At 34.0% G+C, this 15,231-nt stretch overlaps 1 protein-coding gene across 1 annotated transcript in view; it reads left to right on the top strand.

Moving 5' to 3' along the window:
* The first annotated feature begins 14,273 nt into the window (after positions 1–14,273).
* Positions 14,274–15,231, top strand: part of LOC131078670 (uncharacterized) — a 55,207-nt gene continuing 54,249 nt past the window's right edge. Inside the window, exon 1 of the mRNA XM_058016420.2 lies at positions 14,274–14,970. Within this exon, the coding sequence (XP_057872403.2) occupies positions 14,821–14,970 (150 nt within the window). The 5' untranslated portion in view covers positions 14,274–14,820. The remainder of the gene's footprint in view (positions 14,971–15,231) is intronic.

Genomic DNA, 15,231 nt, shown 5'->3' with positions numbered 1-15,231 from the left:
TTTATAGCGTTTATGTTTATTAAGTAAATGTTATTGAAATTCTGCTAATATTAAAACGGAATTGCTTGTTAAATAAGATGCATATAACATGACTTCTTGTGGGGACATTAGTGGGATAATGAGTGGACTCGGTTATTTGAGCCGAGTCTTTATCACGAAACACATTTTACATCATGATTTCTTGTTACATTCTCTGTGACAACCGTTACGTAGTAGGCAAGAATCGAAAGTTCGATAAAGATCTCGACAGAGGAAGTTTGAAAGTTGCATTCTGTTGGGGGAAAGTTCGAAAGTTGATCGAATTTAGTTGGAACTGAAAAGATAATATTTATCTCATATATTCAGCCTAAGTTACCTTTCAGCAGATGGTCAGAAGAATTAACTCACCTTGGGGGAGAATTATTAGGGCTATTAGTATATATAACCTTGTCATATATATTGGTTTTAGGTCTTAGGCCAATGTTAGAGAGTACGCATGCACAACCTACAAAGGGAGTGTGGTTGACTATATTGTATGCTCCCAAGAGTTAACCTAAAAGATTATGGAGATAAAAAAGTGGTGAATTATTGATTAATCTTAAATTTGATCGTAGTTTGGTATACATAGAAGTCAATTTGTTAAAAAACAAACAACAATACAAACAAATTCAAGTTAATCAAAGGTTCAAACAAGAGAAAGAAGACGTAAAGATGACCCAAAAAAATTAGGAATTTTTTTGGAACAAGGCTACACATCAACTTATGAGTGGTAGAAAAATGACAATATAAGCCTCACATGGGTCATGATGATAGTGATAAATTTATGAACATAATCCAAGAAGCACTAAACAAGTGTAAAATGTCTAAATCTAAGAAGGAAAACAACTATCTTTTGAATGAATTGGTTTGATGAAGAGTGTAAGGTAGAAGAAAAATTTACAAGGAATTAGGGAAGTTGGCAAATAAAAAAGAGTGCATGTGATTGGTTAAAATGAAAAAGAAAGAGCACATGAGAATTGGAAGGGAAGAGTTGACAAGGCTTGGGAAGTATAACCTTAAACGTTTTTTTGGAAAGAGCTACAAGTATGTAGAAAATGAATAGATAATAATATTTCATCAATTCTATGGTTAGATTATATAAAGAAATTGAATAAGAAGGATGCTTCTCCATAAATTAGTGCATAAACAAATTTTTTCACATAAGCGAGGTTAAAAAAAAGGATCATCAAGCTATTGTGTGGAAAGATGTGATGTAGATGGTCTATAGATTGAATACTTGAAGTGGGGGGTCACATCATGGTACTTGTTTAAAAAAATATTTTTAACAACATGAAGGCTTTCATGAAGAGTAGACTACTAGCTTGGTCACACCCCATTTCAAAAGAGTGGATGTCAACAATCCATAAGTTATATAACTATTATAGGCAAACATCTCATGGCAATGTTGTTTGGAAGTATGGTTGAACATATGGGTGAGCAAATGGGTGTAAAAGCAAGGAAAACGAGAAAAAGGCAAGTGGGGTTGAAACCTAAACATAAACTATAGATGTTTTTGTCACTCACACATTTAATTGAAAAAAAATTGCTATAGCAAAAGTGAAGAAGTTTTTTATTGTTCCATTGACTTCAAGAAATCATTTGACATGGTTCCTTGAAGCAAGTTGTGGAATAGGATGGTAGAAATTGGTTTGTCAAAAGAATATAGAGTTGATGTCCATAGAGTTAGACTTTATGAACAAGGTAAGGCCAAAATGGAAGCATACACAAGTTTATTAGACATTTTCAATAATAATATAGATGTTAAATATGGATATATGCTATCACCCATTTTATTTGCCTTATATATTGGCAAGTTGGAATATATAGATTAGGTGGTTACAAGGTCAAGCTAGCTAATTATGTTATACAACTATTTTATGTGAATGATCTCATCTTGACCATAGCAACTTGGCTTAAGGGATCATTTGAAAGCCTTAGAACTCTTTTGCAAAGAAGTTAGGATACAAGTCAACACCAACAAAACTAAGATTTTGATATTTTCATGCCAAAAGTAATAAAAAAATAATATTAATATTTAAGGGAAACCCTCTTGAAATAGTAACGATGCAAATAATTAGGGCTTTATTCACTAACAAGCTTAGTTGGGAAATTTTACATAATGAAGAGAATTTAAGGTTGGCTAAGAGTTTTATACTCTACAAAATTGATATGCTAATTTGTGGAATTGCAAAACCACAAGAATCTTATTCGAGTTGTTAGTTGTGGCAATGATGCTTTATGTATGTGATGATTGGGTCCAAGGTATGTCAAGTTTAAAGTGGAGGCAAACTGAGAGGAAATGAAAAATACTTAAATTGCAAGCAACTTTGAGATTAAAGTGTTGGTCCCATATAGAATTATACAAACAAAAACATGTATTTTTTTATAGAAGCATCAATTATGATTCATTTTCTAGACTATATTAAGAAAATAGAGAACACGGAAGACTATTGGTGGTCAAAGTAGAATAAAGATGACATGGATGAAACATAACAAATCATGGATGAACAAGTGGGCTATTATCTTGCAAGAATGCCTAACCACTAATCAAGATATTCAAAACTATGTGAAAGAATAGAAAAGCCATGCAAAAAAAACAACTTGAGAGGAGAAAATACTATACAACTAAGTTCAATTTGACTTCTAATCATGACAAAGAAACCTACATAGAGGCAAAAGTTAAATGGAAAATGAACATTGTCGTTGCCCAACTGAGGATAGGCTCACACCAACTCATATGTGAGATGGGTAGATAGAAGGTTCCAAAAGAAAGCTAGAAAGAGAGAATATGTATCTTTTGCGCCTAAGGTAGGGTAAAAATTAAATGGCACAATATTATGGAGTTCTCTGAATATGACAACATTTGGGATAATTGTCAAGACAACTTGTAAGGGAGGTTGTTGGCTACAATGTTTAACGAGGGAAATGCTAAAACATTGGAGACTTGTTGATCAAAATTCATGGTAGAAGAATGTAACTTCAAAACGAAAAAGTAATAGAGATCAAGCTTGGGTTTTATCATTTTACAATGCCTTTTGCCAACATCTTATTTCTATGGTTTTGTCTGTATGGGTCCCATAGAGTTTTTGGTCTCATAGACAAAATTATATCTCTATCTATTCTTGGAAAAATTACTCAATGCATTGATTTCCACATGTTTGGCCTTTGTGATCTTGTATGCTAGTGTTTTAAGAATACTTAAATTTGACTTTTATGTATTACTATCTGTAATTATAAAAATAAATGCCTCCTATACAATTAACTTGGGATGAATCAAATTTTCAATTGAAATAAGCTAATCATGTGTTCATAATTAATGATAAAATTAACAAAGAAGACTAGGTACTATTGGTTAATAGATTTGTCTTCCTTAAAAAATCTTATTTTGACTCTATGCACCCAAACTTGAAGATACAAATGTAACAAATAGTTGTGTAAGTTATAAACTAGCTTCCTTTTGAATTTTAATTATGGTACAACTTCCACATGATAATTTTTGGATTTTACAAAGTTTAGGAAGGGGGTATGCTTTTAACCAAAAATTAGTAAAGGCAAACTAATATTTGCACATAGCCATGTTACAAATGCGATTAATAAATTTGAAACATTTAAAGGATTTAGAAATATCAACTTCAAATGCACAGGTTGATGAAACTAAAGATTTGGAAAAGAAAATCCACCAACATCCCAATAAATAGAATGATATACCAATGAATGAATGAAGAACTTCATATTTTAAAATTTACTAATCCTAGAAAGATAAGAATACTACTCAGATGAATATTGTATTAAAAAAGGAAGATATATTCTGGAATATTCACTCAAGCTCACATACTTAAAATAAATATTTGAGTAACATATTATATTTCAAATGCACAAAGACAAACAAATTCTTTAAGGAACTAGCAAAATTTTATTGATCCTGTTCTAATCGTGTCTCACTCTTGCACTACAATGCAACAGGTATCAAAATATTAGACCCTTCAATAGTCCTTAAGGTACATATTTATAATGTTTCAAATTGTAACTACCCAATTGTCTTTGAAATTGATTCTTTTAAAAGAATCATTAAAATAAAGTTTTAAATAGATTTATAACTGTAAAAAATATTAAAACTATAAAATTACAAAAGATGACTAAGACCGAGGTGGCTACTAATGTTGGTCCACGTTTGCTTCATTCGCTTGAGCTTGCTATTATGCTATCACTTAAGCTTTGTAGTCCTTCAGAGCTTGTGTCATGACAGAGATTCCTTTATGCGGAGGAATGACCACATTCTGAGTCCTGAGTCTCCATAGGGCTTTGTTGAATTCTAATAGAAACATTGGCTGGATGGCCATCATACCAGGATAATGTTGAATCTATTATTGCCAGTGTCTTCAAGTTTTTTTTTTTTGAAAAGCCTTTTCATCTGAGAATGCATCGATTGTATTTTGGAATTCACCTTTCAACTCATTCATGGTGGCATCTCCAATATTATCATTCTTTTTAAGTTGGCAACTGACATCTTTGAATTCTTGTATGATATTTGCTTGCATTTGGTTGCATTCCTTGAGCAACTTGTTTTGAGCAAGGTGTCTTTCCATTTGATACTTCCACATTAAGCATTTAGTATCATTAGCATCAAGAACAATATTTTTTGCTACAACTTTATTTATACCCATGTCAATAATTTCTCTAAGTTCTTGTTTTATCTACAACCATGTAGCCTCTTCTTGCTTTGCATTAGCTATTTTTGTACTAATTCCATTCCTTGTGACAATCAAATTGTCACACACTTCTCAATTTCTCAATAAAAGGGGCTCATTTTGCTTTCAAATCTTTCATCTATTCTGCGTGGTTCTACCAAAGTGGCTATCTCTTTTAACTTTTCTTGCCATTTCTTTCCTCACATTTTAATTTAGATCAAAGGATGCTTTAGATGAACTGATAGGTCATGCAGACGAGTCCACTACTTGCTTAAACAACTGGTAAGCAATTAAACAACTTTCTTCGACTCATCTTTATCTTGCCTTTCTCTCTCTATCCTCCTTACCAGCCTAGTAGCAGTCACCTAAAAGTTTTGGACATCTCCATCTCTTCTTGGAGGTCTTAGATCCACTCTAGACATATTGTAGTCAACTATGATAGTCTGGCTAGCCTTTTTTTGCATTAATGGATGTGTGATTTCAACAAACAAGTTCACTAAATTTTCGATCTCCACAAGCCTAGAGGTTGTCTTCAACTTTTGGGGTTTAGGGGACCTTTGAAGGAGTTGTCCCACTATGTTGTCCTATAGCAAGCTCATTGGTATAGTCTTCCTCTTTTTGGTCAATGTGTTCTCCAACCAAGATGGAGAAGAAGTGGAACCCAAAGCTTGTGATAAAGAATCAAGAGAAAACTGAAGTGCCCTTTTTCATAGGGGGAGTATTTGTCACATTTTGCAAGTTAAATAGAAAAGATGGAGGAGACTTATCTTTTGGAGCAGTCTTCTTAGAATCTTGGAAAGGAACAAAGGAGTCTATTTCCATTATTTCTTGTTCTTATTCTTGTTCATTTGTCCCCTTCGTACCTTTATCCTTCTCAGTTTCTTTCTCTATTTCTTTATCTAATTGCTCATCTGCTCTTGTATCTTTGGGTGGGTCATCCCCACAAGAGTTTTCTAGAATTTTCCTCTTCTCATCTGGCTCATATCCACTTCTGCTTGTTTGTGGAGCAACAATTTGTTCAATAGAAGTGGGCACCCTTGAGGAAGAAGTTCCCACTAAAACTTGGATTGGTTTGTCCTCCAGCCTTTTGCCCTCCCTTTGTATAGACCTTTGAAGCTATTGCCTTATTTTTAACCAACCAGATCTGTGATCTTCTTAGAACCACTGCAATTCTTGATTGAAGATACTTATGCTCTTTGAGTCTCTAGTCTATTGGAACTATTGGCTGCATTTGGATTTGTGAAATATAGATGGGATCAATCAAGTCTGGTTCATCATCTTCTACTCCATTTATAGCCCAAGCCACTTTGAATTTTATAATTTTCCTTAAGCTCATTCTCATCCAACTTCTCTTGCTCACTTCATAATCATCTAATTACGATTTGCCCGATAATCCTCCTACTCTAATGTAGGTAACTCATTGAAACTAAATGAAAAGGTCCCCATGTGGGTTTACTAGCCGAGTAACCTTAGGGGAAATTCTTTGGCTCAAATCTCCTTGTAGCTCTTTGATCAACCTCATGGTAAGTACATCATTCACCCTTGTGTACTTGTGATAGCTCTTTATAATTGACGGTTAAGGTAGTAGTTGAAAATTTGAATATGGTCATCAAAGTCCTTCGCATGCCTAATTCAAAGCCATGGCCTTGCAAAGGCCAATGCGTAAAAAAGGTAGGACATATAGAAAAATTTATTTAGGGCGAAATTAGAAATAATGTAATGAATCTTGTCACTAATTGGGCTAGCCAGATCCAAGTATTACTGTCTTGCACAAATAAATTTCACAAAGAACAACATCCATTCTTCAAATTCATGAGCATTCATGTTGCCTTTTTGTCTATAAAACAAAATTATGATATTTGTAACTTCCCCCTTGAAATGAGATTTATGCAAGTTTTTAGGTAGCCGAGACTTTCCTTTCTTCAGCACTGCAAAGCATTCTCTAGCAATTACATTTCTATAATTCGCTTTTGTAATATTTAAATGCACTGTCTGTGAAGTTGTAAAGTCAAAATTCTGCATATTCTACCCTTTTAGGCAACCTGAAACACCCATTGATTGTAGCTCTATCTAGAATGATCAATAATTTATCATCATTCATCCTAATCCCCTGGTACTTGGATTGTAATGGTTGATGCACTCTAGTACTAAGTCGATACATTTTACTGCAACTAGGAAAGCAGTAGCTTCAAGCAGGCCACTCTTTGCTAGTTTTTGTGTCACTAGGTGTCGGTTTGGGTTATTTACTCTCTCCCAGAACTCTTGTAGGTTAATATGCCTTAACCTTGTATCCCCTATCTTGAGAAGTGTACTATCTAAACCAAACAAAGTATCACAACCTAGGTACTTGTATTTCATCTTCACTTGCTTTTAGCTAAAAACTATTATGTTTTGATTCTAGGAAAATTTGGTAGTGTAACGCCTAGGTCATGACAATTTTTCTTTGAAAAAATTGAAAGAAATGATCAATATGAGAAACACGAGCTACTAATGTAGTATTGGGTGTTAGAACTTACTAATTGATGTTTGGGATGCTTCATGGAGAGAACATTTTTCTTTAGTCGATGGTGGAATTTTGCTTCAATTCTATTTTTATGCTCTCCAAACCCCAAATTTTCATTTGCAATTGTTTAAAATGACTTGGATTAGGCATTTCCTTTGGTTATATTCTCCACATCCAATACCTCGCCTTTGACAACAATAAATGTAGGGGAGTCAACTTTGGTTAGTGCCACTTTTGAATTTGTTCACTTAGAAAAAGAGTGAGGATTTGGCTAGGTTTTTGAAATTTTGTCAAAGTTCAAGAAAGGATTTGAAATCTCTAGTGTTCTCCACCTTGCTCCTTTGATATGATTTCACTCTATTATCTTTTTGCTTGATTTCCTTTGGAGAGCCTTAGATCTTTTCGAAAGATTTAAGTTATGTGGTAGCCATCGATGAGGTTGTGGAAACCTTGTCAGTGTTTGACGAAGTTGTAACAATTCTTTAAATTTCTACCCTTAAGCATTTTTCTTCTTCTTTTCTTTCTCTTCACTTTCTTTATCAAGATCTTCTTTGAGTTGGTGGTTTCATGTCTAAGATTGACAAGGTTATGAAAACCTGGCTCTTGACATTGGTTTCAAAATTGACTAATTGCACCGCTTTTAAAAAAATCTTTTTCACATTGAAGAATGTTTTTTAAGAAAATCACCAAGTTGGGAAAACCTCGACGACTCCTTGAGAGCCTTTAAGAAGCTTCCCTAAGACCAACAATTAAAGAAAAGAAAGATTTCTTTTGAAAGCTTTGATGATTTGGAAAACAAAGAGTTTGTCGAGTCCAAGACAGGTTGTAAAACCTTATTGAGGCTTGAAGTTGATTTCAAAACCAACATAAAAGATCGACAAACAAATATTTTAACTTTAAAATAAAATTTTGAAGACAAAGGTTCGTTGGGTTTAAGACAAGTTGTGAGAACCTCGTCGAAACTTGACATTGGTTTCAAAACCATGACCAAAGTTTGATTTTGAATAAAATGACTTTAAGGGATTTCAGAAAGGACTTAGGGAGAATTGGCATTATTAGATGAATTCGAAGACCTCTAAACATTGAATTAGCCATTTAATCAACAAAATGATGATTTTTAAAAAGGGGTGCCAAAAACCAAGGCAAGAAGTACATAGCTCTAGGGTTTGATGCAGAATGTTCTATGACAAATGGGAATTTGTGGTTAGTTTTTATGTTTTGTGCTTAGTACTCTATCAAATGACACAATTCAAACTTCACTATGCTTTTCTCTAGATCATTTCCACGCTTGTGAATCAATCTTCGTCTTGAATTCGACATTTGTTTGTAAAAATGACTTGTGCACTTTTGCTCATTAGATTCTTGCTTGTGGTGGTAATTCTAGATACCATTGGATTTTGCTACGCAATAATTGTTTTCCTTAGCCAATCCTTGGATTGAATTAGTCATTTTGACAAGATCCAAGGCATGCCAAATAATAATACATAATATGTCTAGACAATGTAAGTGTTGATATTACATTGATGTTATGCTTCAATGACAATGTAATGCATAACAATTCTTTCTCGTGATAATTCTCTATATATCTACTAGATTCATTTAGTTTAGGGCCAAGATTAATTTTGATTTTAGAAGTTCTAGTTTCAAATTTGTGTTGTGAATTTAAAGTAGTTTCATTTCCACATTCATGGATTTGAACTAGGTTCATTTTTTCATACAAATTTTGCTTAGGTAGTTAAGGGTAAAACTATCTAGACCAAGTTTGGACTCTTGGAACGGTTGAAGTTATTTACTATCTTCTAGTAGAAAGACACCAATTGAACACTGTAGACACCTAAATTTGATTATTTCAATTAATTGACTTTAGTTGTCCCGAGCACCTTTAATTAAATAATTACACATTATTTAATTAATTAATGTTCCTTCCCTCTAGCTAATTAATTCTATTGATTATGCTATAGTCCCCCTTTAATTAATCAATTGGTAATTATAAATCAATTAATTAATTGAAATTGACCTTTATTCTATTAAATACGTCAAATGAGCAATTTGATTATTTAATTCATGTTGACCTTTTCCCCTTAAATGCTCTCATATAATTAATTATTTAAATTAATTAATTCTATTTTTCTCCACATGCCTCCTAACTTTAACCCCCCATTTAACCCTTCCTCTAACCTAACTTGCCTAGTTAACTAAGGGTTTTGGTCAACCTTATCCCTCAGCCCTCACCATATGTGTGCACATTCCCAAAATATCCTAAATTTCCTAAAATTTGGTGAAATGTCTTTGAATTTGGGGAAATTTCCTAAAATTTGGGAAAATATCCCAAATATCCTAAAACATGAAAATATCTCTATATTTGGGATAGAATCTTCCTATTTGAGTGTCTCACTCCCAAATAGGCATGTGTCCCTGAGGACACATGCCATTCCTTCTAATGACACTTGCCCTTCTCAGGAACATGTTTCTCATTCTCATGCCTCCCCATCTCTCATTCTAGCCTATTTAATCCCCTCATTTTCCTTCACAATCCATCCGCTTTCATTTTCATACCATCGTAATGCATAATTGTTTACTCACCTTTTTGCACATCCATTAAGCATTTTACATCCATCTTGCATCTCTTTCTCAACTTAATCCTCATCTTGCATTCACTATCATGGAGGGAAATAGGGTATCTACAACATAGCAAGCATACATCAAATCAGGGGCCTATCAATTCAAAGGATCAATCTAGAGTTTGCATTTTAATTGCTCTTATTTTGTTTATCTAGTTTTCTTCCCTTTTAAGCAATCTAATCTCGAGTGTGGTTGAAATATGTGTTTGTTTGATTGTTAATTTTATCTTTTCATTCTCTTTAGTTTTGCATTCACAATTTTCTGCATACAATATCGTTATTGTTTGAGATGGCTTGCCGTCACTAAGAAGTTCAAGCAATAAATTGACTTAATTGAGTCCCAACTTTCTGAGTTAGCTAGTTCACTCGATACATACAAAGATAGTGATGGTGTAGTTAGGTCCAAGGTTGGTGAGATTCATTCACAATTATCCCTTTGATAAGGACAAAGAGATGAGTTTACGAGACAATTCTACTCTCTTAAGGATGTAGTTGAGTTAAGAAAGACTTTGTTTTTCAAGATGTTAGAAATTGTTGAAAAAATAGAACAGAGTGTAAAGAATTTGGATGACTTTGATTCTACAATAGATTTGTATCTTCAGTGTGAGTGCCAGAGTAAAATTATTTCTTCTACAATTTGTTCTTAGGATTCCTTCTTCATGGAACTTAAGAAACATTATAAAGGCATTTGGCCAGACAAAAGGTAGTACGGTATATTGATTACAAGATAACTTTTTTGTGATCTATTTTGGTGTGTATACAACAAAGGTATACGAATATCTTAGTTATGCATGTTGGCTTTTTTATTTTCGGACTTTGATTGTTGTTGTTAGGGGGACCATATAGATGTACATATTATATGGCGAGCTTGGGGTACCCTTTGTCCTTGATGTCAAAGGGGGAGACGTATTTTTGTATATGCACACGTGTTGCCATCAATGACAAAGGGGGATATTGTTGCACGCATATGTTTATGTTGTCATTTATGTCAAACTTGTTGGTCTTGATATGATCTAGTATATTTTTCAATGTTGTCCGATATAGTTTGGATGATTAGGTTGAGGACTAAGGTTTGGTACATGGGTCACTCAGTTATCTTTCATGTTATATAATAGGATGTTTGATGAGGATTTTGGATTTTTGGTAATTGGTTTTGAAGTTCAAATGATTTGAATATGGTGCAGAGGTGTATAATTAGCTTGTTGTCAGATATGGTGTAGAGGTGTATGATTGACATGTTGTATGTAGTATGTTAGTAAATGTCTATGACGGAGAAAAGGTGTTTTCAAGACTACATGGATATTCAATGTATACTGATACGTTGTTTTACTTGGGTGTCTTGGTCTAGAATGTTGAAGGTGGATTGAAGAAAAATGTGTGGTCAAAGTATGATGATTGTCATCCAAGTGTTGCTCTACTAAACGCATATTGGCTTGTGTAGTGACAATAAGATTGTGTGAAATACTATGGTGATTCTATAACTATACATGGTGTGTAGATGGTGCACAAACACATGGAAACTATTTGAGAGTGTTTTTGATGACAAATATTGAGGGCATGTTGTGTTTCTAGAGCTTTGATGTTACTTGGTTTGATCTGGAAGTGGTATGTTGCTACTTGTGATTGTTTTAGTGAACAATTGGGATACTTGATTTTTTTGGTCCAGTCTATGCCAGAAATGTATGAGATGATGTTTAGAATGGTTGCTATGGTTTCACTGATACTTTATGTTGACCTTATGGTTGTCTACATGCTGCCTTTTTTGTTCAGATTGAAGTTTGAGTCTGGAATATCAATGTAAGCTAAAAGGTTCTATTTTTGGGTCGATCTAATGAGTTTGGTCAGTTTGGTTGCATGTGGTCTATTTTGGTGGTGTCTGGAAGATGTGCTAACATGGTGTAGTGCTCCACACATTTTTTTTTTCTTTTTCTAAATTTGCATTGGAGATTGTTATCGAGACTGACAATTGCTTATACATGTTTCATCTACTCTTGGTCGACCTATTGATGTTCCAAGTGTTGCAGATGGTATAAAAAGGATAGAATCATTATAAAGAAAATATATAATTGTTGTGGATATAGTGCGGAGATAAACAATGATCCAAATGTGTGATAAAGTAGAGATGAAGGGCATTTCTGATGTGCTCTAACCTGTGAACTACAATTTGCATTTTGGTAGATGCAATTTTTTGACAGTTCAATCTTTTGATATTATATCATTTGAGACTATGTATCTTGGTCTAAGGAAGTGACCTTCAACTGTGTAAGTCCTAGTATCTTGCCCTAAGGTTGTGCACTTTAGCTAGCAAGTTCGAAGCAGTGAGCTCCTCGGGCTGTGGCCTAATCATTGTAAACATCTATATCTATATCTATATTGTGAGTGTGATTCTCATTGTGGGTTTGCCCTTCTTGGATTTTCCATGTAATTTTTTTGGTGTACTTGTGCGATTCCTTCTGGTGTTCTTGTTATTTACTTTGATGCATATGGTGGATGGAATGAATATTGTGCTAAAGGTTTAATTTGACCAAGTTTTAAGTGTATGTTGATTCACGCCCTCCCTCTCAACATTCAATAGTGTTAAAAAATAACGAAATCCTCTATGCCAGGGTATAGTTTGTAGCAAGAAAAGTGTTTAAACACCATCTTATCATCTAATTCGACACCTTAGGGAAACTTCACTTGGTCTTGTAGAGCCAAAAGTGAAGGATGTCTTACCCACCTCAATAATTTGTAACTACCAACTTGAATATAGGTTTGTAGTAATATTTATAAGTTTGAAATCCTTGACACTTTGGAGATTATCATATCTTAGGAATTTAGGGTCTACAACTTAGATCAATAACACATAGACCATGAGAGCCACATTGGTTCCAACTCCATGACAACACTATGCATCTCAATCTCATTCCCATATTTTAGTCGACATCGTGTTTGTGTAGATTATGGGGACCAAATAGGGTCCAACCTTGTGAGAATCTACACAACATGTTTCATTTTTAGTTGACACTAATATATATTGTGGAGACCACACTAGTTCTAGCCCTTAGGGATCCTATACATCGTGATGGCTTTTTACAAGTTTCACATGGATTCATGGGGGATAACTTGATCACATTATCATGATTCTATCACAAACATAGACTTGACATAGCATTGCCTTTGTACTTGATGGATTTCATGCTTAGTAAAATTCAAACATTGATGATTATGATTTTATGCTAATAATTTAATTGTTGTAGATGCTACCAATATTTTGTATGTGTAGGTTTGGAGTTGTTGGTCTATCAAAGCATGGAGAAATCATGGGACATCATTCTATCACATATCCTTGAATATGCCTACTTTTTTCATTATTTTAGCACGTGTGATGTATGTAGCTCACATGCACAATAGGATTTGAGCACAATATAGAGGACAAAAGTGCACACCTTGCCCTTTTAGTCTCTTTTTTTTTTTTCACCCACCAATGATCATGTTGTAAATGTAACATCCCAATGCTCAACTTGTCCTAATTTATAGAAGATAAGCCAAAAAAAAACCTAGAGGCCATCATCCTATATAAGTCTTAAATGGTTTGGACCAATATTCTCTACAATAATTCTTATTCCTAGACTTGATTGTGGGTGTGGATCTATCCTCTTAATATGATCACCTTGTGATGCTTACTCCTAATCTAATCCTCTTGTTTTGCTTTCTTTTTTGCGGTGGCCATTTCCAATTATATGATTGTTATCTAATAGCTTGTGGGCCAAATACTTTGAATTAAGCACCAATGATCTAGTATTTTAGGACAAGCCCTAGGTCATTAGTGCATCATGAGAGCATTTGACCACATCATATCAAAACATTAGAATCTTATTTATTTTACATCAACACTTACCAGGGATTCTATACTTTAATTTATCATCTAAACGCCTTGCATCTATATATGACATGTCTTTCCATATTATTTATTAGCAATGAGACTTAAATGTTATTAAAGAAGGTAAAATGAATTTTGTTCGCTTGTAATAGGTTTATGAAACTGCTTCTTCACAATATCAAATTTCATACATAACTAAAAGCAAAGATATACAAATATAAAACAACAAGAGAATTTGAGACATAACTATACCATTGAAATAAAACCATACCAAAAACACTGAGCTATATACAATCCCATCCTAAAATAAAATACTCTTTAAAACAAATTAATGACACTATAATAATATTCATTCAATTATAACTCTCTCATTTCAATGATTAACAAATCCTCTAACCTTGTCAATTTCAATATTTACAATTTTAAACTCTTCTTAGAACAATGTAGAGTAAATTTATTTCCCAATTGGATTAATTAACCCAACGTCACCCCCTTTGGAAATCCGTTTTGTGTCGGGAATTAAGAAAAACCGTAAAATAATTATTCACTTTTACCTACGGTGAAGAAAGGTTTACCATTTTGGGGGCCCCTGGGGCTCCTGCGAATTATTCAGTCTCCATCCTCTCTTTAGATGAAGTTAAAAATAAATAGAGGAGAATAGAAATTCGGAGTGTTCTTAAAAAAAACTCAAGTTTTACATAGATTTCCAATCCTCTGTTTGCGTAAGCTGGATCTGCAAATCATCGATAAAAAGGAGAGAAAAAACAAGACTAGGAATGGTTTGTTATTCGCATATAATGTGAATCCAATGGGCTACCCTTTGTGAGGATCGAAATGGTTTCCTTATTGCTCTCCTCGATTCATTTGGGTTTTCAATCGTTTTCTATAGCTCCTCATCATTAACATGTCCATTGGTATCGATCTGAATTGGGTTTAATACGAGCAGAGCAGCCACGGATGAATCCCTGTATTGACAGAAGATCATAGGGTTGTGGCATTGGATGGTCATGTGCCTGGGTATTATATTGTCAATTCAAATGGTGCACAGTTTGCAGGGCGATTGCTGGCGGAAGCATTAGATGGCGAAATATATAAGAGGAGGGTTACACAATAACAATTAAAGATAAGATGCCTGGATTGAGCCAGAAGAGTGGCCATCACATTCACACTCACTCATCATCAACATCCACTTCCAGTTGCGGTGGATCGGCCACCAATGCAAAAGATGCCATATGGTCTTGTTCTCGAGACCATGTCACCTATGCCCAGCTTTACAAGGTATGGTCAGGATGCCCTTTTCAATTCCCTTTTTTATTGCCAATGCCTGATCATGATTGTATTGATTTATTACTCCATTTTCATATCTTATATCTGGAACTATCTCCGTTCTATCCACTTTTCGTTGCCTGTGAAAACAATTTCAGACATCAATTAGTATTCCTTTGTTATATCTGGAAACATCGGTGTTCTATCCACTTTTCATTACAAGTGAAAATAATCTCCAATTACTCCTCCCTCATTGATGGTGAAGGTTCGTTT

This window comes from Cryptomeria japonica, chromosome 2 (assembly GCF_030272615.1).
Source record: "Cryptomeria japonica chromosome 2, Sugi_1.0, whole genome shotgun sequence".
In the NCBI taxonomy this organism is placed as follows: domain Eukaryota; kingdom Viridiplantae; phylum Streptophyta; class Pinopsida; order Cupressales; family Cupressaceae; genus Cryptomeria; species Cryptomeria japonica.
Note: the sequence above shows the minus strand (reverse complement) of the source record. Positions and strands in the feature narration are given on the sequence as shown.